A 25881-nucleotide genomic window follows, 5' to 3' on the forward strand; every position below is an offset into this window, starting at 1 on the left:
TGTTTTTAAGCTTTAATAAAAGTGGGTCTAGATTATCCTTATTCCCAAGGTGTGGCATTTCTGGGTCTCTGATGAATCCTGGAGCGTTTAATGAAGTCTCTAACTGGATGTTTGGAACTCAGATGTCTCCCAGCCATGTATAAGCATCAATAGTTGTTCAGCTCATGCTACTTGGTAGTTGTTCTTGGCCAACTTGAGTAGAATTCTGCAGTGTGCCTGATCAATTTAATATTTGACCAAAACTCTTGTACAGATTTCTGAAATTTCATCTCTGTACAGTTCTTTCTGATACCCTGCTCCATAAGTTTCAGCTCTTCAGGCGTTTTCTATCTCAGATATCTGCTTAGGTCAGTAAGACTGCCATGTTCTACTTGTGTTCCTCCTCTCTATTCTGCAGTCTGGAAAATGCCTATAAGCAAAAAAAAAAAAAAAAAAAAAAAAAGATTTTCTTGGGATTTACCTTGTTTCCCTTCTAAGAGCACAGTCCTGTGTTGGCTATTGTCCAATGGCTGAAAATAATTATTTCATATTTACTTAACCAGTTTTATGCTTGGCAGGAGCATGAGCTGGTATCAGTTATTCCTAGACATTTTAGAAGCAGGAGTCTCAGTGTATGGTGCCAGCATTTAGCACACAGGATTTGAACAGTTCATTCTGTTTGAATTATATCCTGTTTTGCTTTACTGTTTCTGTAGCACAGTGTTAATATTTTAAAATTTAGCTGCTAATGAAAGCTAACCGTCTACAATATTCTAATATTTTTGAAACTATTATGTTTAATTTTGAATTAACATATGTTCATGTTACAGGCAAGGTGACAAACAGAATACTATGGCATTCATTCCATACCAAGGGAACCCCTTATTTATAATTCTGAAATTTCAAGAACTCCCCAAACACAAGAATTTCAGAGATGGGATTGTAGACATGTATTTTTATTTAATTTGATGATTCTACTATGGAGAACTTAACATGTCTGCCCACAATGTCGTTTTACAAAGCCTGTTTTAAGTGAATTGATGTGAAACCTTTGGTCAAAGTATACTGTATGTAGTATTTGCATCTCTCTTAACCTAAATCAAAGTAAATTCTCTAAAGATTTACTTTAAGTCTACAGGTTTGATTAAAGCAGCATTAAGTATCTTATGGTTTAAAAAAAAAAAAGAATCTTATCATGGTAGCTTTATTCCCATGATTCTGTAGAATTAACTTTGGTGATAGTGTTACATGGGATTTTTAAAAACAAGCAAATTATTTTTTTCATTTTGTACATTTACGCCTTTTGAATAGTTCAAAAAAGGACTTCTTATGATTATATCTTCTGTTATACTTTAAGACTGCTTTTATAAGATTCCATTTTGATTAGACAGAAACCTGTGTTAAAGCTGAATTATACATAGATCTGGCCTTATATGTTTGGAGGAAAGAAATTGTTGAATATGATATACTACTTCCTATTTTTCTTGTAAACCCTGTATGCTACTAGAGTTTATCTTTGGGCAAGAGCAGAAGTTTCAAGGACATTTTCTGGGGTAAAGTAAATTGAATGTTTGCTGTTACTTTTTCCATTAAACTGTGAGAATACTACTCTCATTTGTTATGAGTGACCTGTTGTAAGAGTAGTGCTTTTAGGAAAAAAAAGAGATTGAGGTCTGTTTCCTTAAATGCACACTGAATGGTATGCCATTCTCAATTATTTTTATGGGTCACCTTGACAGAAGATAATTGGGTTAGTGGCATTGAGTATAATTTCAATATGAGCAGCCGCCAAATTTCATTAATTGGGAGCATAATCATTAGGAACTGAAACTTAATTACTTTTGTGAAGTTTGATAAAATAAAAAACTAAGTGTATAGTATTATTATCTCATTCAAAGAAAGTGGAGTTCGGTTTTTCATTTTCATTTGGTAAACTCAGTTATTTGGGAGAATTATCAAATTGGTTAATCTGTGTGTGTTCATTTTTGTCACCTTATTTTTGGCATTTTTATTGCCTATTTGATTATAGTACTGAGTAAGCAAAGGAACAAAAGGTGAGATAAAAGTTGAATTTGTTGATTAGAAGATCTGTTAAAAGATGAAAACTCGGCTTTAATAATATTTATGTTAATAAAATGTAATAAAATTTCTGTATGTGATGGAAAGAGCTCTTAACTGGGACTCAGAGGACCTAGACTGTTAGGCCCGCCAACACTAACTAGGAATTTTGCCACTAACTAGGTTTGTAATCTCTGGCAACAGATGCACGAGGACCCCATGCAGATTTTTGGATGTCTTTCTCTGAATAGTTCCATCACTTTCAGTACTCTGCCTTGCAGAATACCTCAGCCTCCGTGAACTTCAGTCTTTGTTTCTTCAGCTCTGTGGACTGTTGTGCTCTGCTTCGGATCCTTCTCCCTGTGCTATGATCTGTAAAACAGTGACATTACCAAGTGTGTCATGTCCCCCCAACCCGTGGTTCACAATCCTGCACTGCCTGTTGTCCAATGTCTGGCAACAGTTATTTTATATATTTTGTCTGGTTTTGTTGTTTACGTTAGAAGGACAAGTTCAGCCTCACTCCATCATGGCCAAAAGTGGAAGTTCCCTTACTACGTTTTTACAGAAATAAATTTTTAGAGAGCAAATTGAGGGTTTTAAGAATAATGTACTTAGGGGGCTTCCCTGGTGGCGCAGTTGTTAAGAATCTGCCTGCCAATGCAGGGGACACGGGTTCGAGCCCTGGTCTGGGAAGATCCCACATGCCGCAGAGCAACTAAGCCTGTGCCCCACAACTACTGAGCCTGCGCTCTAGAGCCCGCGAGCCACAACTACTGAAGCCTGCGTGCCACAACTACTGAAGCCTGCGTGCCTAGAGCCCGTGCTCTGCAACAAGAGAAGCCACTGCAATGAGAAGCCCGCACACCACAACAAAGAGTAGCCTCTGCTCACCACAACTGGAGAAAGCCCATGTACAGCAATGAAGACCCAATGCAGCCAAAAATAATAAATAAATAAATTTATTTTAAAAAGAAAGAATAATGTACTTAAACTGTTCTTTGTATGTATGTAGTTCCTGGAAAACTGTGACAAGTTAGGAGTGTCACTTTTAATTAGCCTAGTCTTTACATCATATTAACAAATTAAGGAATAAAAACCATATGATCATCTCAATAGATTCAGAAAAAGCTTTTGACAAAATTCAACACCCATTTATGATAAAAACTCCCCAGAAAATGGGCATAGAGGGAACCTACCTCAACATAATGAAGGCCATATATGACAAACTCATGGCAAACATCATACTCAATGGTGAAGAACTGAAAACATTTCCACTAAGATCAGGAACAAGACAAGGATGTCCACTCTCACCACTCTTATTCAACATAGTTTTGGAAATCCTAGCCACAGCAGTTAGAGAAGAAAAAGAAATAAAAGGAATACAAATTGGAAAAGAAGAAGTAAAACTGTCACTGTTTGCAGATGCCATGATACTATACATAGAGAATCCTAAAGATGCCACCAGAAAACTACCAGAGCTAATCAATGAATTTGGTAAAGTTACAGGATACAAAATTAATGCACAGAAATCTCTGGCATTTCTATACACTAACAACGAAAAAATTAGAAAGAGAAATTAAGGAAACACTCCCATTTACCATAGCAACAGAAAGAATAAAATACCTAGGAATAAACCTACCTAAGGAGGTGAAAGACTTATACTTACAAAACTATACAACACTGATGAAAGAAGTCAAAGATGACATAAACAGGGCTTCCCTGGTGGCGCAGTGGTTGAGAATCTGCCTGCCAATGCAGGGGCACGGGTTCGAGCCCTGGTCTGGGAAGATCCCATATGCCGCGGAGCGGCTAGGCCCGTGAGCCACAATTACTGAGCCTGCGCGTCTGGAGCCTGTGCTCCGCAACAAGAGAGGCCACGATAATGAGAGGCCCGCGCACCGCGATGAAGAGTGGCCCCCAATTGCCGCAACTAGAGAAAGCCCTCGCACAGAAACGAAGACCCAACACAGCCATAAGTAATAAATAAATAAATTAAATAAAATAAAAGGCAAAACTGTAGTTCCCAGAGGCTCTCATTATTAAAAAAAAAAAAAAAAAAAAGATGACATAAACAGATGGAGAAATATACCATGTTCTTGAATTGGAAGAATCAGTATTGTGAAAATGACTATACCAACCAAAGCACTCTACAGATTCAGTGCAATCCCTATGAAACTACCAATGGCATTCTTCACAGAATTAGAACAAAAAATTTTACAATTCGTATGGAAACACAAAAGATCCCGAATAGCCAAAGCGATCTTGAGAAAGAAAAATGGAACTGGAGGAATCAGGCTCCCCGACTTCAAACTATACTACACAGCTACAGTAATCAAGACAGTGTGGTACTGGCACAAAAACAGAAATATAGATCAGTGGTACAGGATAGAAAGCCCAGAGATAAACCCATGCACATATGGTCACCTAGTTTATGACAGAGGAGGCAAAAACATACAATGGAGAAAAGACAGCCTCTTCAATAAGTGGTGCTGGGAAAACTGGACAGCTACATGTAAAAGAATGAAATTAGAACACTACCTAACACCACACACAAAAATAAACTCCAAATGGATTAAAGAGCTAAATGTAAGACCAGACACTATAAAACTCTTAGAGGAAAACATAGGAAAAACACAGGAAAAACACTCTTTGGCATAAACCACAGCAAGATCTTTTGTGACCCACCTCCTAGAGTAATGGAAATAAAAACAAAAATAAACAAATGGGACCTAATTAAACTTAAAAGCTTTTGCACAGCAAAGGAAACCATAAACAAGACAAAAAGCAACCCTCAGAATGGGAGAAAGTATTTGCAAATGAAACAACAGACAAATGATTAAACTCCAAAATATAAAAACAGCTCATGGAGCTCAATATCAAAAAAAACAACAATTCAATTAAAAAATGGGCAGAAGACCTAAGCAGACATTTCACCAAAGAAGACATACAGATGGCAAAGACATACAGATGGCCAAGAGGCACATGAAAAGATGTTCAAGATCACTAATTATTAGAGAAATGCAAATCAAAACTACAATGAGGTATCACCTCACACCAGTCAGAATGGCCATTATCAAAAAATCTACAAACAATAAATGCTGGAAAGGGTGTGGTGAAAAGGGAACCCTCCCACATTGTTGGTGGGAATGTAAATTGATAGAACCACTATGGAGAACAGTATGGAGGTTCCTTAAAAAACTAAAAATAGAACTACCATATGACCCAGCAATCCTACTACTGGGCATATACCCTGAGAAAACCGTAATTCAAAAAGAGACGTGTACCACAGTGTTCATTGCAGCACTATTTACAATAGCCAGGACATGGAACCAACCTAAATGTCCATTGACAGATGAATGGATAAAGATGTGGCACATGTATGCAATGGAATATTACTCAGCCATAAAAAGAACGAAATTGAGTTATTTGTAGTGAGGTGGATGGACCTAGAGTCTGTCGTACAGAGTGAAGTAAGCCACAAAGAGAAAAACAAATAGCGTATGCTAACACATATATATGGAATCTAAAAAAAAAAAAAAAAAATGGTACTGATGAACCTAGCTAGCTGCAGGGCAGGAATAAAGAGGTAGACATAGAGAATGGACTTGATGACATGGGGTGGGAGGGGGAAGCTGGGGTGAAGTGAGCGTAGCATCGACATATATACACTACCGAATGTAAAATAGTTAGCTAGTGGGAAGCAGCAGCATAGCACAGGGAGATCTGCTCAGTGCTTTGCGATGACCTGGAGAGGTGGGATAGGGAGGGTGGGTGGGAGGCTCAAGAGGGAGGGGATATGTGGACATGTGTATGCATATGGATGATTCCCTTTGTTGTACAACAGAAACTAACACGGTATTGTGAAGCAATTATACTCCAATAAAGATCTATAAAAAAAAAAAAAGAATAGTGTGCTTAAACTATTCTTTGTATGTATGTAGTTCCTGGAAAACAGTGACAAGTTAGGAGTGTCACTTTTAATTAGCCTAGTCTTTATGTCATAGCTTCCTTTAATGGTTTTTACTAATATTTTAATTATTATAAGAAAAATTATTTTTAGGCTTTCTGCTAAGTAAATAGGAACACTAAATTTAGTTGCTTAGTCGTATGTTTCTTTGGCTGCATATGGTTACGTTACTGCTTCTGCTCTCCCCTCCCTCGTATCCCCCAGATCACTTTGCCTGTTGATTGTGGGAAGGGCTGAGAGTTAGGAAGCTATTGCAGAGAAACTAGGACTGATGGATCTACTAGAGAATGGAAGTGTCAGGGAAGGAAAACACAGAGGATAATTAGGTTTTTTGCTTCATCATCTGAGTGAGGGTGAGTTGAGGGAAGGGCATCTCTTGAGACAGTGAAGACTTGGTGAATAGATTCTGGGGGGAAAATCAGTTGTGTTTTGGATAGTGTATTAGGTTTGAAATGTGAACAACAAAATAGAGATGGTGAGTACATAGTTGATTATAAGACAGCTCTGTAGTTGGCTCTATCATTGAGCTTTAAGCAGTTGATTTCATGGTGCTGAATGTAAAATTTTACATTTTTGTTTCTCCACATTTTTCTATGATTTTATTATCATTTGCATTAACTACCCCTCCCAGATTTTGAATGTATTGTTTTAAAAATTGTGAGTAAAATTTGTTTAAACTTATGACAGTGAAATCTGGCATAGAGTACCATATCTTTAAGATGTTTTCTGTAATGAATACAGTGCTTTAAAAATAATTATTGTTATGAAAGCACATGGTGATACTTAAAAGTCAGATAGCACTAAAAGGTTTATGATGAAAAAGAATTTGTCAACTCACCCCCCCTCCCCATCCCCTCCATACCTTCCCACACCAGAATCAAGCACCCTCAGTCCTTCTAGCTATTTTCTCTGGTATTTGCTTTTCTGTTGCTTAGTAATATAACATTATTTCTTTCTTCTTTTTTAAAATATTTATTTATTTATTTGACTGCGCCAGGTCTTAGGTTGTGGCACGCAGAATCTTCGTTGCGGCACGCAGGATCTTTAGTAGCGGCATGAGAATTCTTAGTTGTGGCATGTGGGATCTAGTTCCCTGACCAGGGATCAAACTCGGGCCCCCTGCATTGGGAGCATGGAGTCTTAGCCACTGAACCACCAGGGAAGTCCCTATAACATTATTTCTCATGACTTTTAGACATTTGTTGACTTCTGCTTATGGAGAATGAGGGCTTGGAACTTCATCATTCACACATTTGCTCACTTGTCTTTCTCTCTTTATACTTATATCACAATATTTTGATAAACCAGTATTAAATATTTACATTTTTATAACTATACACGTATTTTTTTATTGTCGAGCCAAATATTACGCTAAGACCACTAAGACCACCACACTCTCTTATATAAGACTTTATTTCTCCTGGAGTTAATACCTATCTTACTTATTCAGTTGCCTGGTTTTCTATAGACCCATTGCTCATTTTCCCCAAATGTGCCTGTATTTCTGTCAGGTGTTTATAAATAAAATTTTCCATTTTTGTCCTTGATAGAAACCTATTCCATGGTGGCCATTGGCGTCCTGTTTTATTTTGGAGTGGTTGTTCTCTAGTTCTTTTTTCTGCATTAGATTACTTATTTACTAAGTCCCATGTTATCTTTTTTGTTTTGATTCCTTTTAATAGCTTCCTAAGGAAGAGTGCAGAGATAAAATTTTAACTTTCTGAGAAGCTTTAAACTGTCATTTTACTTATATATACTTGATTGACAGTTTAGGTAAGGAATTCTGAATTTTGAAGGCTGTGTGTAGTTTTATAGCTTTTAGCAATATTCCATTGTGACTTTGGAGTAAAAGTTCAGTGCTATTCTGATAACAGATCTTTTTTATGTGACTTGTTTTTTTCTCTCTGGAAGTTTTTTTTTTTTTTTTTTTGGCTGTGTTGGGTCTTCGTTGCTGCGCATGGGCTTTCTCTAGTTGTGGTGAGCGGGGGCTACTCTTCTTTGCATTGCGCGGACTTCTCATTGTGGTGGTTTCTCTTGTTGCGGAGCACGGGCTCTAGGCGTGCAGGCTTCAGTAGTTGTGGCACATGGGCTCAGTAGTTGTGGCTCGCAGGCTCTAGAGCTCAGGCTCAGTAGTTGTGGCACACGGGCTTAGTTGCTCTGCGGCATGTGGGATCTTCCCGGGCCAGGGCTCGAACCCTTGTCCCCTGCATTGGCAGGCGGATTCTTAACCACTGCGCCGCCAGGGAAACCCCTGTCTCTGGAAGTTTTTAAGGACCATTATTTCCAGGCTTTGAATTTTCATTATGGTGTGCCATAGTGTGGGTCTTTTTTCCCCTTTGTTAATTTGCATGCACTTGTTTGTCCCTTGTGGCTTCAGAGACTTGTTTCCTTCAGCAAAAAGAAAATGTTATTTTAAAATATAATTTCTACACCTTTCTTTTTTTTTCCAGTTTTCATATTATTAACACTTGTTGGACCTTTTGGAGTAAGCTAATGATTTTCTTATGTATATTTTGTCCCTTTGTCTTGCTTTTACTTTCTGTATTTGAACCTTCCTTTTTTTTTTTTTTTTTTAATTTTGGCTGCACAGTGTGGCTTGCGATATCCAGTTCCCTGAGCAGGGATTGAACCCCGGTCACTGCAGTGAAAGTGTCGAATCCTAACCACTAAGCCACCAGAGAACTCCCTGTATTTTTTTTTTTAAACTGCGTTTTAGTGGGATTTAGGAGAATATGGAAATAACGTGATCATTTTGTTGTATTTAACAGAATCAAAAATTTAGCACCGAATTTAAAATTGTTTGCATTTCTTGCTAAACTTAAAGTTTTCTCTTTTGTTTTGACAGAGATGTTATGAACATAAACAGTACAGAAATGGATTGAAATTCTGTAAACAAATCCTCTCTAACCCCAAATTTGCTGAGCATGGAGGTAAGTGTAAATACTGTACACTTGCTTGTAAGCGTAAGTAGGTAAGGCTTTGCTTACTTGTCTGGTTTCACTTATTTGGGTTCTGTTAATCCCAGCTGCCTAGACTGTTTTCCAGAGAGAATGGACCTTCTTATCCTTGACTCCTGTGAGATGTTTAATACTAATACTTTGAATTTATTGTCGAGAAAATGATAACACAATCTACTTGAGTTCTGATTTATTCCTATTTTGAATATTAGCACCATAGGAAAGGCAAAAGAACCTAGTAAGACAAATATGCTAATTTAAGTTTAATAAATAAGTTTATTTAAAATGTTACAAGAAAATTTTGCTTGAGAACTTTGGTTGAGCTAGAGAAATTTTATTCCTTACAATAAGCTTATTCAGAAAGTATCCATTTGGGTCTTTGCTCATGAACCAGCACCTTCTTATTTAGCATTGTATCTTAATTAGTTTTTCAAGACAGTCATGTTTAAGACATGATTTTGAAAGTTTACATAGCTTTTGCCTGTGTGAGGGTAGAAAATTGGACAGTGAGATGTTTGTAGGATAAACTTGTAAAGAAGCAAAGGAAAAATAAGCTTTCACAGGTCTGATTTGTAGTTAGGAAACATGACTCTTTGTTAATTAATTTGATAATGTTCTCTTAGTATTGAAGAGGGAGAGAGCAATAGTTCCCTGTTAGCTATCTGTACTCTCGTGTACTTTCACTATAGTAATAAAATTGTTTAAAGATGGAAAGCAGTGGGAATAAAGTATCTAAAATTTTCTCTCTCCATTTCCTTGTTAAAAAATAGTTTTGCTAGCCGGTTGGATATTAGGTTGTTTTATATTCATTCCAAAAGTATGCATAATGGTAATATAACTTTTAGTCGTATAGTCACCATAGAGTTTCAGTACAGCAGAGTACCAACTTTCATTGTGTCTAAAATGCAATTTCCCTTCATATTTTAACATATCTGAAATCAGGTTGCATATGAAGTATCATAATTTAATTGAAAATACTTTTTAACAGTACATAAGTTATGATTTGTTCTACACTTACTGACAACCTGGGTTTTCATTAATTAAGACACTTGAAGTTGTTTCTTGCAAGAATAGATTTTACCTGTTTAACAACAAAGTGTTACTTTCTACAGTACCTTGCTAATTTGGCTACTTGCCAAATATATTTTGTTTGTTTGCTTCCTTTTCCTTTAAATTTATGCATGATTTTTGATGATTTTGTACACATTTTTTTCCTTCTTTTTTTTTTTGCTTCCGTTTCTTTATCTGTGTTTTACTATAAATGTTGACTTTTCCTCAGGATAATATGTTTAATCCTTATCTTTTATTCCTAATTAATTTTTCTATAAATTTTAAATTGTAGTCCTAAAAGGCAAATTAATCATAATGAATATTTTATATTCATTTGTGTTTCATAGAATATACATTATGAAATTAGAAATATTGTTTTTCACTTTCTGAAAATTAATATTTTCCTCAACTCTTTTTTAATCTGTGGATTGTGAACGACAGGTGTTTGACATCTTCTTTTACTTGTATATTTAATAGTAATCCCAAAAAATCATTTTAAAATAAATTTATGAAAACCAGAAATGTAATTTATGTGTATATTTAAATAGTTGAACAGTGAATTTAACCTTTATGTAACTTGGGTTCACAGAGATAGTCTGTTTCAAGATAAAGTTTTTCATACTTTAAAGTAGTGATTTAATAAGGTCATGGAATTCCCCTGAACAGTAGGAAAATCATTTTATCTTGTTAGCATATGGATTACCAGATATTCATGCATTTTTGTATCTTTTTATCTAAAAAAAAGAAAAAAAAATCTAGGGAGGCCTACAGTATAGAAATGTGTAGTTACTTCATTTGTCAATTTAACAAATATTTTAATTCTTTAAAAACCTGGACATTTTCCCAGGAATCTCCTTGAAGTTTTAAATGTTTAGGATAATGTAACATTTGTTTTTGAGATTATGGTTACCGTTTTTGTTGTTGTTAGTTATCTTTAAATTCCTTTTCTTTTTTCTTCCTTTTCTTCTTTTTCTTTTTTTTAAAAATAGAAACCCTGGCTATGAAAGGATTAACATTGAACTGTTTGGGAAAAAAGGAAGAAGCTTATGAATTGGTTCGTAGAGGTTTGAGAAATGACTTGAAGAGTCATGTGTGTATCCTTTTTGTATATTTAAGGGTTGGATTGTGGTGTGTTGAGCTAAGGCAACAATTTGGGAGTCAGAAGCTTTAGATCTCTCTTACTGTGTAACTCCAGAGGAGATAGTTCTTTCTTCAGTTGAATAATAGCAACTGCCTTCATTCAGGAAACATTTTTGTATACCTGCCATGTTCTACCATTGTATCTAGTCACAGATGAATGGGACTTGCCTTTTAAAATATCTATGAAAGCTCTTCCCACACTTAAAAAAAGAGGTACCCTGCCGATTTCATCATAGCATGAATTTAGAGAAGGATATACAATAAGGAGTATTAGAAGGCAGTATAGTATACTGATTGAGAGCCCAGGGTTTGGAGTAGGCTTCATTTTGGTTTGAATCTCAGCTCAGCTTCTTTCTAACTGTGATCTTAGGGCTTAGTTTCCTTATGTGTTAAATGAGAATACTCATACCCACTTCACTGGGGTGGTGTAAAGATTTAATGATGCTTAACATAGTCCCTGATAATGCTGTACTGTGTGAGGTGAATTTTATTTTATGAAGGGAAGTGTGAGAGTAGGATCGTACAAATGTCTGAGGGAAGATAGAGAAAAAATTGTGGGTTACTGTTTTTTAAATAGTTTTTAACATATTTCTTTACCTATTTTGTTGGCTAACACAATGAAGTGCTGAAACACTTAGCAAATTTTCAAGTGTTAGTCTGGAATAATACAGACTAAGAAAAGATACGGATTTTGCTGTCAAGGATCTTATAGTCTAGTGAAGGAAGATACTTGGTAGAAGCTTAACACTTCTGAGTATTACATAAAATGTTATAATTTGTTCAACAATTATCACTAATCCAGTAAAGCAGAAGTGAGTGAGTTGAGAGTAACCAGAAACTGAAAAGGTAAGCAAAGGATTAAGTAATAAGATTTTGTAGCTATCTTTTCATCATTTTAATGTTGGTGCAGTGTTCTATATGTACTTGCCATGCTTTATTTAACTGGGTTCCTCTTGATGAACATAAATTTCTTTAAATTTTTAGCAGTGTTAAACTCCTTGAGGATAGATTTTTAGAAGAAGAAGATTCAAGGCAGTTAAAAGGTGTTGCAGTCCTCAAGAGAGTTGATCAAGTCCTGAAATGGGGGTGCGGGGAATAGGAAGGTAGGTAATGGGTGCCAGATTATGAAGGGTAGTGTATCTCAGGCTTTTTAAAACCATGTTTCAACCAACTGAGAAGATTTGTTAACCTTTACTTTGTCATTTGCATAATGAAAATGAAGATTATTTTTCAAATAAAATTTATAACGTTATATATGTATTTTCAGTTATACATGTCACCCTAGAAATTCTGTATTTACTGACTCTTAAGGAGTGTAGAAGTTGTTAGATTGAAAAGTTGGAATCTGATCTGAGAGAGAAACATTACTCATTTCTGGAAAGGGAAGTAGACTTTCTTCTTTTGATTGTGTGTGTTTTAGAAAGGTTACTCTGGCAGGTGAGAGTAAAAGCAGAGAGACTGAAGGCAGGAGGATGGGTGACTTGCAGTAATCAAGATCTAAAGTGAAAAAGACCTGTATTAAGGGAGTGGGATTATTTACATATTTTCCCCCCTTTGTAGCACAGTTTTACAGCCTACTATAATTTTGCTTACTTATCTGTATCCCTTACTAGACTTTAAGTTCTTTGAATAGGAGACTGTCCATTTTGGCCACCTGCACCCTAAATTTAAGTGGTTGATTTTTAGGAACTTTATACTGCACTAAGGGTCTGTCCCAAGGACCTTGTTAGCTAAGGAAAAGAAAATACACTTGATTTAAAACAATTACATGTCATGGATACCCATTCCCTCTTTTTCCTTTTAAAAGTAAAGATAATTCTTAATATTTATTGAGCATTTATTTTTGTGCAAGCCAGTGAGCACTTTATATGTTATTCCATTTTGTCACCAAACTGCTGTGCTTTGCTGTATAGGCTTTCTATTTATTTATATTTTATAATTGAGGAAACATAAGATTAAATTAACTTGTTTAAGGTCACAGAGCTAATAAGGCAGGCTAGACCTGTTTTCTCTGGCTCGAAGAGCTGTGCTTTTTTTCCCCACTGTATCAGACTACCTTCTGTCTTTATATTCTCTCTGTTTTTTAAGCTTATAATTTTATAAATAGATGTAGTTTTCTGAGTTTCATAGAGAATATTATTGGAACTTTATTTCTTGACCTGGAGGTTGTATCCTTAACTAAATCCTTTAGGTTGGCATGTTTATGGCCTTCTCCAGAGGTCAGACAAGAAATATGATGAAGCCATTAAGTGTTACAGAAATGCGCTAAAATGGGATAAAGACAATCTTCAAATCTTAAGGGACCTTTCTTTACTACAGATTCAAATGCGAGATCTTGAGGGTTACAGGGTAAGTAGAGAATTTTTTTATTCTAAGGAGGAAATATTGTTTAAATATTTAAAACTTTTTTTGAGTACTTTCTGATAACAAGTTTTCCATTAAAAAAAAATTTAATTGAATCTTACTCTCTTCCCCCAGTAGTGATTGTGTTTATGACTGGACTAATCAGATTTAAAAATTATTTTACTGTGAGGCAGAGTTGGATTACTGTATAAGATTGAGTTAATCAATTCAGTGAAAAATTAACATTTTTATATATATATTTTTTGTTTGTTTATTCCTTTTACCTTCATAGAGACTAATATTCTGTCTTAGTAGCTACATTGTGTGTGCGGGGGGGGGGATTTCCTTCCAGTTTTATTCAAACATAATTGACATACAGCACTGTATAAGTTTAAGGTGTACAGCATAATGATTTTGTTTACATCGTGAAATGTTACCACAGTAAGTTTAGTAAGCATTCATCATCTTATATAGATACAAAGTAATAGAAAAAGGAAAAATTATATTTGTTCCTGGTGCTGAGAACTCTTAGGGTTTACTCTTGTAACAGTTTCCACATATAACATACAGAAATGTTAATTATATTAATCATATTGTACATTACACCCCTAGTACTTAATTTATCTTACAATTGGATGTGTGTACCTTTGACCACATTCATTTAATACCCCGTTCTCCCCACGGCACTCCCATTCCCACCTCTGGTAACCACAAATCTGATTTCTTTTTCTCTGAGTTTGGTTGGTTGGTTGGAGTTTTTGAAGTTTAATTGCCCTATGATGCTATATTAGTTCCTGGTGCACAACATAGTGTTCTGTATTTTTCTGCATTACAAAATGATCACCACTGTAGCTATATTTTAACCCTTAAATCAGTCTATTAAATCAGATTTATTTAGTCCCTCTTTTTATTTTTCCATGTAGTACCTGTTGAGTTGTTTTCTATAGATCTTAGCTCAGTAGTTGGGCACTGTATTTTAAAAAAGTGGTTTTTTTCCTTTGTACTATCTTTTTTTAAAATTTTTAAATTTAATTTAATTTATTTTTTTATACAGCAGGTTCTTATTAGTCATCAATTTTATACACATCAGTGTCTACATGTCAATCCCAATCACGCAATTCAGCACACCACCATCCCCCCCCCCCCCCCCCGCGGCTTTCCCCCCTTGGTGTCCATACATTTGTTCTCTACATCTGTGTCTCAACCTCTGCCCTGCAAACCGGTTCATCTGTACCATTTTTCTAGGTTCCACATACATGCGTTATTATACGATATTTGTTTTTCTCTTTCGACTTACTTCACTCTGTATGACAGTCTCTAGATCCATCCATGTCTCAACAAATGACTCAATTTCGTTCCTTTTTATGGCTGAGTAATATTCCATTTTATATATGTACCACAACTTCTTTATCCATTTGTCTGTCGATGGGCATTTAGGTTGTTTCCATGACCTGGCTATTGTAAATAGTGCTGCAGTGAACATTGGGGTGCATGTGTCTTTTTGAATTATGGTTTTCTCTGGGTATATGCCCAGTAGTGGGATTACTGGATCATATGGTAATTCTATTTTTAGTTTTCTAAGGAACCTCCATACTGTTCTCCATAGTGGCTGTATCAATTTACATTCCCACCAACAGTGCAAGAGGGCTCCCTTTTCTCCACACCCTCTCCAGCATTTGTTGTTTGTAGATTTTCTGATGATGCCCATTCTAACTGGTGTGAGGCGATACCTCATTGTAGTTTTGATTTGCGTTTCTCTAATAATTAGTCAAGTTGAGCAGCTTTTCATGTGCTTCTTGGCTATCTGTATGTCTTCTCTGGAGAAATGTCTATTTAGGCATTCTGCCCATTTTTTCATTGGGTTGTTTGTTCCTTTAATATTGAACTGCATGAGCTGTTTATATATTTTGGAGATTAATCCTTTGTCCGTTGATTCGTTTGCAAATATTTTCTCCCATTCTGAGGGTTGTCTTTCGTCTTGTTTATGGTTTCCTTTGCTGTGCAAAAGCTTTTAAGTTTCATTAGGTCCCATTTGTTTATTTTTGTTTTTATATCCATTACTCTAGGAGGTGGATCAAAAAAGATCTTGCTGTGATTTATGTCAAAGGGTGTTCTTCCTATGTTTTCCTCTAAGAGCTTTATAGTGTCCAGTCTTACATTTAGGTCTTGAGTCCATTTTGAGTTTATTTTTGTGTATGGTGTTAGGGAGTGTTCTAATTTCATTCTTTTTTTTTTTTTTTTTTATTTTTTTTTTTTTTAATTTCATTCTTTTACATGTAGCTGTCCAGTTTTCCCAGCACCATTTATTGAAGAGACTGTCTTTTCTCCATTGTATATCCTTGCCTCCTTTGTCATAGATTAGTTGACCATAGGTGCGTGGGTTTATCTCTGGGCTTTCTATCTTGTTCCATTGATCTATGTTTCTGTTTTTGTGCCAGTACCATATTGTCTTGATTACTGTAGCTTTGTGATATAGTCTGAAGTCATGGAGTCTGATTCCTTCAGCTCCTTTTTTTTCCCTCAAGACTGCTTTGGCTATTCAGGGTCATTTGTGTCTCCATACAAACTTTAAGATTTTTTGTTCTAGTTCCATAAAAAATGCCATTGGTAATTTGATAGGGATTACATTGAATCTGTAGATTGCTATGGGTAGTATAGTCATTTTCACAATATTGATTCTTCCAATCCAAGAACATGGTTTATCTCTTCATCTGTTGGTATCATCTTTAATTTCTTTCATCAGTGTCTTATAGTTTTCTGCATACAGGTCTTTTGTCTCCTTCGGTAGGTTTATTCCTAGGTATTTTATTCTTTTTGTTGCAATGGTAAATGGGAGTGTTTCCTTAATTTCTCTTTCAGATTTATCATCATTAGTGTATAGGAATGCAAGAGATTTCTGTGCATTAATTTTGTATCCTGTAACTTTACCAAATTCATTGATTAGCTCTGGTAGTTTTCTGGTGGTATCTTTAGGATTCTCTATGTATAGTATCATGTCATCTGCAAACAGTGACAGTTTTACTTCTTCTTTTCCAACTTGTATTCCTTTTATTTCTTTTTCTTCTCTGATTGCCATGGCTAGGACTTCCAAAACTATGTTGAATAAGAGTGGTGAGAGTGGACATCCTTGTCTTGTTCCTGATCTTAGAGGAAATGCTTTCCGTTTTTCACCATTGAGAATGATGTTTGCTGTGGGTTTGTCATATATGGTCTTTATTATGTTGAGGTAGGTTCCCTTTGTGCCCACTTTCTGGAGAGTTTTTATCATAAATGGGTGTTGAATCTTGTCAGAAGCTTTTTCTGCATCTATTGAGATGATCATATGGTTTTTATTCTTCAATTTGTTAATATGGTGTATCACATTGATTGATTTGCGTATATTGAAGAATCCTTGCATCCCTGGGATAAATCCCACTTGATCATGGTGTATGATCCCTTTAATGTGTTGTGGGTTTCTGTTTGCTAGTATTTTGTTGAGGATTTTTGCATCAATATTCATCAGTGATATTGGTCTGTAATTTTCTTTTTTTGTAGTATCTTTGTCTGGTTTTGGTATCAGGGTGATGGTGGCCTCATAGAATGAGTTTGGGAGTGTTCCTTCCTCTGCAATTTTTTGGAAGAGTTTGAGAAGGATGGGTGTTAGCTCTTCTCTAAATGTTTGATAGAATTCACCTGTGAAGCCATCTAGTCCTGGACTTTTGTTTGTTGGAAGATTTTTTATCACAGTTTCAATTTCATTACTTGTAATTGGTCTGTTCATATTTTCTATTTCTTCCTGGTTCAGTCTTGGATGGTTATACCTTTCTAAGAATTTGTCCATTTCTTCCAGGTTGTCCATTTTGTTGGCATAGAGTTGCTTGTAGTAGTCTCTTAGGATGCTTTGTATTTCTGCAGTGTCTGTTGTAACTTCTCCTTTTTCATTTCTAATTTTATTGATTTGAGTCCTCTCCCTCTTCTTCTTGATGAGTCTGGCTAATGGTTTATCAATTTTGTTTATCTTCTCAAAGAACCAGCTTTTAGTTGTATTGATCTTTGCTGTTGTTTTCTTTGTTTCTATTTCATTTATTTCCGCTCTGATCTTTATCATTTCTTTCCTTCTGCTAACTTTGGGTTTTGTTTGTTCTTCTTTCTCTAGTTCCTTTAGGTGTAAGGTTAGATTGTTTATTTGAGATCTTTCTTGTTTCTTGAGGTAGGCTTGTATTGCTCTAAAATTCCCTCTTAGAACTGCTTTTGCTGCATCCCATAGTTTTGGGGTTTTTTTAACATCTTTATTGGAATGTAATTGCTTCACAGTGGTGTGTTAGCTTCTGCTGTATGACAGAGTGAATCAGCTATACATATACATGTATCCCCATATCTCCTCCCTCTTGAGTCTCCCTCCCACCCTCCCTATCCCACCCCTCTAGGTGGTCACAAGGCACCGAGCTGATCTCCCTGTGCTATGCAGCTGCTTCCCACTAGCTATCTATTTTACATTTGGTAGTGTTTATATGTCCATGCCACTCTCTCACTTCGTCCCAGCTTACCCTTCCCCCTCCCCATGTCCTCTTTTCTTAGAGTAAGTAGATCAGTAAGTAATAAAGGGTACCATGTCTTAACCTTTTAAAAAATTACAAGATTATCTTGGAAGCTTCATTGTGCTTCTTAAGAAATACGTTTTTGCTTCTGTAAAGCTACACAATGTGGATGTTTGAAACTATTTTCTGTTATGATTTTCATCCTTGTGTTATAGATTGCTCAGTGTTGTGGGGTAAATGAACATGATCTTTTTAAGAAGCATTTACTTTCATTGTAAAACTAAGACGTGTTTTTTTCCCCCTCTTAAAGGAAACGAGATATCAATTACTTCAGCTTCGACCTGCACAGAGAGCATCGTGGATTGGTTATGCTATTGCTTACCATTTATTAGAAGATTATGAAATGGCAGCAAAGATTTTAGAAGAATTTAGGAAAACACAACAGGTAACAACCAGAAGTCATACCTAGTAAACTAGGTCTTATTCTTAATATAACTCAAAGAGAGAAGTGTATATAGCCTTACTTTTTATTTGAAATAGTTTCAAACTTACAGAAAAGTTGCAAGAAGAGTACAAAGAACTCCATATAGAAGTTCACTCACATTAACTAATTGTTAATATTTGATACATTTACTTACAGTCTCTATATTTATTTAGCTATTTAATTTTTTTCCTGAAACATTTGAGAGTAATTGTAGATACCATGCTCTTTTACTCCTAAGTGCTTCGGTGTGGTATTTCCTAAGAATAACTTTATAGTTGTCAAATCTATAGATACTGCTGTATAGATTATCAAAAAATTAGGAAATTTAACATTGATAGACTGTTATTATCTAATCCACAACGCATATTCAAAATTTACTAATCAACCTGTTTATATCCTTTCCAGGACTTTTTTTTTCCATTTCAGGATCCAGTTTAGAATCATAACTTACATTTAGTTGTCATTTCTCTTCAGTCTCTTTTAATCTGGAAGTTTCAAAGACTTTCTTTGTATTTCATGACATTGGTAGTTTTGAAGAGTCATGGCAGTACTTTCATAGAATGTCCATCAATTTGGATTTATTTGATGTTTCCTCATTATTAGATATTGTTATGCATTTTTGGCAGGAAACTACAGAAGTGATTTCAAGCCCTTCTTAGTTCACCACATTGAGTCACGTGGTGTCTGTTCCATTTGATTACTTGGTTAAGGTGGTGTCTGCCAGGTTTCTTCACTATAAACTTGTTGTTTTTTTCTCTTTGTATTTAATAAACAATTTGAGACTTTATGGATAGTCTGTTCTTCATCAAACTTTTCACCACTAGTTTTAGCATTCATTGATTATGATTCTTGCCTGAATCTACTGTTCCTATGATAGTTTCAAAAGGGTGATTTTTCTGTCTTGTTCCTTCTAGATTTATTTGACATTCTATTCTTAAGCAAGAGCTTTCCTTTCTCCCCTATTTATTTATTATATGTAAGGACTTAATGGATTATTTTATTCAGTGGGTTATAAGTTAATATTGACATTATTTACTTAGTTGCTCCCTAGAAAGATATTTAGGAATTTTAAAAAAATGAATTTTGTCCATCATATATTATCCTTTGACTTCTTGTATGTATTTGAGTGTGTGAACAATTTTCTAATATGAAAACAAAATTCTTACTGTTAGTATTCCTTATATCCATATATAGACATCCCCTGATAAAGTGGATTATGAATATAGTGAACTCCTTTTATATCAGAATCAAGTTCTTCGGGAAGCAGGTCTCTATAGAGAAGCTCTGGAACATCTTTGTACCTATGAAAAGCAGATTTGTGATAAACTTGCTGTAGAAGAAACCAAAGGTATTTTTTTTAAAGAGTGTAATTTATTCCGGTATTTAATTATGACAAAGAGCAAAACTGAAAAATCTAGTTGCTACTGATAGTTGCATATAACACAACTTCTTGATTTGATGTCAAAATCTATTTCTTACTCATGCACTTTGAATAATTTGTAATGTGGGAAAATACACATTCAAACAATGGATATTGTTACAGGAAAAAAAATTGTGAACAATAAATCATTGAATGAAGTGACTCAGTACAATATTTTCTCTTTACAGTATTTTCAGATCAAAGATACTTAGAGTTGATTAAGACACTGGAGGCAATTGCTCAATTTTATAAGACAGAGGATTTTCTTAGAAACTGCTTATTGGTGAAACTGAATGTGTACAACACATTTCTTTATTGTCAGCAATATATATTGATAAATCAGTCTTTACTAAAGTGCTTCTGGGACATTCCTAGGGTTCTTTATGGTTTATCTGAATGTCTCTCTGAACACAGAACTTGAATTGAAACCAGAGATTCGGGTTTATATGTGTGGATTAGGGTAGGAGGATGGGTAGATCCTTAAATAAAGATCTCCAGTTCTGCCGTTTATTAGAGGGTTGAGAAGAAGGAGTCTTTGTAGTTTTAAAAGTTGAGGAACTGATTATGGAAAGTGAAAGAAAAATAACAAGTAATTGAGAATATGAATACTTTCTAAGAATTGCCATCTGAAATATTCCTTTACCTTTGTGAGACCAGGCGACTGAAGTTTGTTGGTTTCAGATTTCTTTGGCTTCCCTTGAAGTTGAATACTAGAAAGTGTGGTATCTGTGTGCAGAGTGGGTATAGCCACCATTTGCTTGATGAAATTTTCAGCAGAGGATAGTGCTGCTGGCAAGAAAAGAATGGAAGTCTCAGGCGCCTGGAGCTCATTTGTGAGCTGTAGGTCCAAGACAGCCCTCTCGCACTTGAGTTGATCATCCCTTAGCAGTCTGTTAGTTATAAAGGAGGAGGTTTCTGACTTATTGGAAAGATCATGAGGTTGAAAAAACTAGTTTGAGTTCCTTCATTGGCTACTAACCAGCTAAATGATGAGGGGCAAGACTTGAGCCTCAGTTTCTTTACGGAAATATGTGACATTGTTCAAAATACTCTTAAGTACATTGTTTTGTTTTATTATTTTTATAACTTTATTAGTGAGGAAGAATGACAGCTCAAGCTGAGGACTCAGAATTGACCCACGGATTTAGCAATTTGGAAGTTACTGATGACCTTAACAGAAAAACGTTCTGAACATTTGGAAGGAGGGTAGTAAAAGCCCAAACAAATCAAGTAGATTTAAATGAGATTTAAGTAGAGGAATTGAAGATAGCATGCATAAATGATGCATACAAGTAGTTTTGCTGTATAGGAAACACCTATAGGGTAGTGGTGGACGGAATGGGTTATAAGATCAAAAGAAGTTTTTACAGCATTTGCTTATGCTCACTGGATAATGAGACAGAATATGCAGTACAGTAGAGGGTATGTGATCTAGTGGAAAAGTTGAAAGGTTGGGCTTAGATAGCAAAATGAATAGTTCATCCACAGTAATGAGAGATGGTAGAGTGTATGGGCAAGTAGGTGTGTCGATGTAGTGGGTATTTGGGAGTTCTCTTCTCGTTGCTTCCATTTTCTCAGTGAAATAGGAAACAGAGCCATCAGTTCGTTCCACAAAATATGTTTTGATATCTCCAGTGAATCAGGTATTGGGGACAGGGTATATAAAGAGAATAGAAGGGAACTAAGAGTAGAATCATCAATCGTTGGATATTCCAGTAATAAAAGGCATTGATGTTAGTGGTGGGTAGTCAGGATAATTTAGGAATTTCCTGGCGTGGGTGAGTGGGCATAGTTAGGCAGAAAGTTTCATTGTTAATTCTTATACCATCGGTTTCTTCTACAAGGGAAAGGTGGATGAAGATGAAGGGAAGGAAATGTGGATGGGTGTAGCGTAGGGGAGAAAAGTAGCAAAATATTATTTATGTTTTTGGTGAAGTAGGCTTTTGGTTAGTGTAGATCTGACCGTTAACTTTGGTGCTGTTGACATTTTGGGACCGAGGTGTTGGAGGTGGAGGTCTCCTGTATGCTGTGTAATGTTTAGCAGCATTGGTAGCTTCTACCTATCAGATACCATAGCACCCGCTCCCCTTACTGTGACGCCAAAAATGTCTCCAGATATTGCTAAATGTCTCATGGATGGCAAAAATGCACCTGGTTGAGAACCACTGAGGGTATGTATAAACATTAAGAATATGGGCTCATTTAGCCAAATTGCTTGGGTTCAAATCCTGACTCTTAACAGTTAACTGTCTGAAAGACCCTTGACAAGTTTACTTATGTTCTCTGCTTTAAAATGACACAAATAATAGTAACCTATCTCATAGAGCTTTGAGAATTGAATTAAGTAATGCAAGTGAAACATTTGAAAGTCACTTTCACTTTCAGTAAGTGTTCATTTTTATTATCTGATAATAGAAAGGGTGCAAGGGTGAAGTCCTGGTTTGAAACTAATACCTTTGGTGAATGGGAGCCCATTAAGGTAGGGAAAAGGATTCCTGAGCAGTGTTTGAGGCCTGTGTGAGTTTGGAGCTCATATATGTCTAGTGAAACCAGTGCCTCAGTCCATTCATCTGCTGACTTCTTTTATGAGAAGGTGTACCGCAAGCAAGCAATCGGGATGGTCCAGGCCTTAAAATTGGTAAATGAGGGAGCCTAGGTTGTGAGATTAGTTTTCATATTTGGGGCTGCTAGTGTCATTCAGGGATGAGATTGGTCATGCAACCCAGAGAAGATAAGCAGTGAGCCTACAGGTTGCTGAAAGGCATGGAGAAAAGGGAACGGTTTTCCTCTAGGGTTGGAGGGTAGGATTAGTGAGACAAGAAGAAGAAAGTCAAGATAGTTAAGCTTAAAGCAAGATGCATATTTGGTAGTTGGAAGAGAGAAAAAACAGTAGTGGGAAGAGAGACAATGTGGCCATGCTTATGGGCTGCTAAAGCACAATCGTTTCCTAGTTGATTAGGGCATCATAAGGTTAGGGTATTGGATTGGGGCATTAATTTGGATTTTGAAATTGTCCATATGTTGTCAGGAATACTTGAGTAGTAGATGATGGCTTGGTGACTGTGTTCAGTGACCTTGAGAGAGTAGCCTGGAGTTAGAAAAATACCTGAATAAATTGAGGATGTGAAGAGGATGACATTTCTACACATGAACTTGCAAAAAGGAGGGACAGTAAAGTAACATGGTAAATAGTCTTGTTGAAGGGAATTGAGAACTCAGGAGGATACCAAATCTACCCACTTCCCAATATTGAAGAGGTTTTAAGAGAAAGTTTGAGGAATACTTAAAGTTACAACCAGAAGATACTTAATTTAATTTGTTTTTTATCAGGGGAACTTCTGTTGCAATTATGTCGTTTGGGAGATGCAGCTGATGTTTACAGAGGATTACAAGAGAGAAATCCTGAAAACTGGGCCTATTACAAAGGCTTGGAAAAGGCACTCAAGCCAGGTAGCATTGGTTAAAACTTACTCTCTAAGTTTTAATTGCTTCTTTTGTTAATATATATTGTGTTAACTCAGTGAAAATCATAACTAGAAGAACTGGTTAAGACTTGGTTCAGGGACTTCCTTGCTGGTCCAGTGGGTAAGACTCTGCGCTCCCAATGCAGGGGGCCCGGGTTCAATCCCTGTTCGGGGAACTAGATCCTACATGCATGCCACAACTAAGAAGTCCGCATGCCACAACTAAACATGCCTCAACGAAGATCCCGTGTGCCTCAACCAAGACCTGGCACAGCCTAAATAAATAAATAAATATTTTAAAAAGAGAAAGTTTAACAGGAGAAAAACTAATTAAAAAAAAGAATTGGTTCAAAATCTGAATATAGAAGTACATTTGTGAACTTCCATTTAATATGGTAGACTAAGCGTTTTCTGAAACTTCTCTTCTACTACAAGTTCAAAGAAAGAGTTGTGAAAAGAATTTTAGAAACAAGTTTGAAAAATTTACAGATGCATAGCAGCATCAGAAACATGAAAGGGAAATGTAGAAATGGAGATGTCTCCCCAAAAGAGAGACTTCTGTGATAACCTGTGGCTATAGCAGAGTGGCCTGCCAGGGGCAAGTGAATGTTGCCAAGCTGAAAGGGAAGCACTGTTTCCTATGCGGCAAGAAGGACTCGGATAAACTTGGTCCAGAGACACTCTTCTCCCCAACCATTCTCTCCCATGAATAGGACCTACTTGTGAGGACAAGCCCAGAAACGTGTCATCTACAAAAAGGCAGAGTCTTTAGCCAGGATGATCTAATTTGAAGCGAAGTTTCCCACAAGACTGATAGTGAACTATTCCTGGTATAAATGTGAGAGAAACCTTGTACAAAGAATGTCATCCTCTGTAGTAACACCAGCATTGGAAAGGTAATCGTCAGTGCCAGCCAAAGGGAGAGTAGAGATCATAGAGAAGCCTAAGATGAAGAGAGGCAATGAAGTATGCATAGTTAAGAGAAAGTGCTTGTTAGGAATCTGGGAAATGAAAAACCTACTTCTTGATGTGACATGAAAATCTTAATAGGTTAAATATAAGAGGGGCCACAACTGAGGAAAATTAGTGAAGTGAAAGATTGAACAAGGAAAGTTCTTACCTGAGAGTAAAAGAAAATATAAAAGAATTATGGAGAAATGGAAGATAGAGGATAAATCCAGAAGCTCCAAGATAAATCAAAGGAGAGGAGTTAGAGGAGAGGCTGAAGAGAATACTGGAGAAGCCATAGGTGGAAACATAATAACCGAGCCTTTCTTGGAACTACAGTAGAGCAGGCAGATTTTGAAAGGCCACCTAAAGCAGAGCAGGATAAGGAAAATTATGTATTTTATATGATTATAGGTTAAAATATGAAAATATTAGAAGTATTCTAAAATGATTATTGATATATTTAGGTGGTTAGATTATGAATAATTTTTCCCATGTTCAAATTTTCTGTTTAATATGGTAATTTTTATATATTTTCAGAAATTTGTAATTTTCTAGAAAAATATATGTTTTAATTACATATGAAAAAAATTTTTTTTTTTGGTTTGCAGCTAATATGTTAGAACGACTAAAAATTTATGAGGAGGCCTGGACTAAGTATCCCAGGGGATTGGTGCCAAGAAGACTGCCATTAAACTTCTTATCTGGTAAGTGAGAATAACTGTGAAGGAATGAAAATGGTGTTATGATATACAGTATCTTTCCTTGGTTTTAAATATATGAGTATGCATGTTAAGATTTTAATGTATGCATTTTTAGAGTTGTCTGGGTACATGTAAGTCAACAGGAGTTTTTTCTTCCAAGGTGAGAAATTTAAAGAATGTTTGGATAAGTTCCTAAGGATGAACTTCAGCAAGGGTTGTCCACCAGTCTTCAATACTTTGAGGTCTCTATACAAAGATAAAGAAAAGGTAAAGCAAAATACAATGGTTTGGTTTGGTTTTGTGTTTTGACTATCATTTCTTTGCTCAGTATTTGGAATAATTGATCTTGGCTACCTGTGCACATAGTATACACATTGTGAATCTGCTAACAGTCTTCCTAGCTTGCAGTTTAAATGCTTCTGTGCCTCTTATTTCCTTCTCATCCTCTGCTCTATTTAGCTGAATAAATTACTGCTTATTTGTTCTGTCTTTTGTTTCTGATGTGTACTTTTTAATGAGTCGGTACAGGGATGAAAATTTGGTAAGGTAGTGATTTCTTCAGTATTTTCTCTAATTCCTGCTCATGGTGAAAGCCAGAAGTGATTTTTTTTTTTTTTTTTTGAACTAAGTTGAAGCTTAGTAATCTTTCTCCTTTTTATTTGGTAGAAAAAAAATTCTGTCAGAGGAGTTTGTTTGCTGTCCCAGTAAGTTAGCTTACTCTTTCAGCTATGTATTACAATATTCAAAACGCTCGTTAAAGGGTGTTTAATCTTTTTTTCTTTGGCCGCACTGCATGGCATGCGATATCTTGGTTCCCTAACCAGGGATCGAACCCACGCCCCCTGCA

The 25881-nt window shown here is 35.8% G+C and overlaps 1 protein-coding gene across 3 annotated transcripts in view; it reads left to right on the top strand.

The window, feature by feature from the left end:
- The window catches only part of NAA15 (N-alpha-acetyltransferase 15, NatA auxiliary subunit), a 75271-nt gene that overhangs the window by 15948 nt on the left and 33442 nt on the right, over positions 1 to 25881 (top strand). For all 3 annotated transcript variants that reach the window (XM_082462148.1, XM_082462149.1, XM_082462147.1), the window contains 8 exons: positions 8853 to 8937; positions 11004 to 11108; positions 13346 to 13503; positions 18325 to 18459; positions 19693 to 19846; positions 23249 to 23368; positions 24942 to 25037; positions 25195 to 25301. In XM_082462148.1, the coding sequence (XP_082318274.1) occupies positions 8853 to 8937; positions 11004 to 11108; positions 13346 to 13503; positions 18325 to 18459; positions 19693 to 19846; positions 23249 to 23368; positions 24942 to 25037; positions 25195 to 25301 (960 nt within the window). The remainder of the gene's footprint in view (positions 1 to 8852; positions 8938 to 11003; positions 11109 to 13345; positions 13504 to 18324; positions 18460 to 19692; positions 19847 to 23248; positions 23369 to 24941; positions 25038 to 25194; positions 25302 to 25881) is intronic.

The sequence above is a fragment of the Balaenoptera physalus genome (assembly GCF_965194825.1).
Source record: "Balaenoptera physalus genome assembly, chromosome: 5".
Taxonomy (NCBI): domain Eukaryota; kingdom Metazoa; phylum Chordata; class Mammalia; order Artiodactyla; family Balaenopteridae; genus Balaenoptera; species Balaenoptera physalus.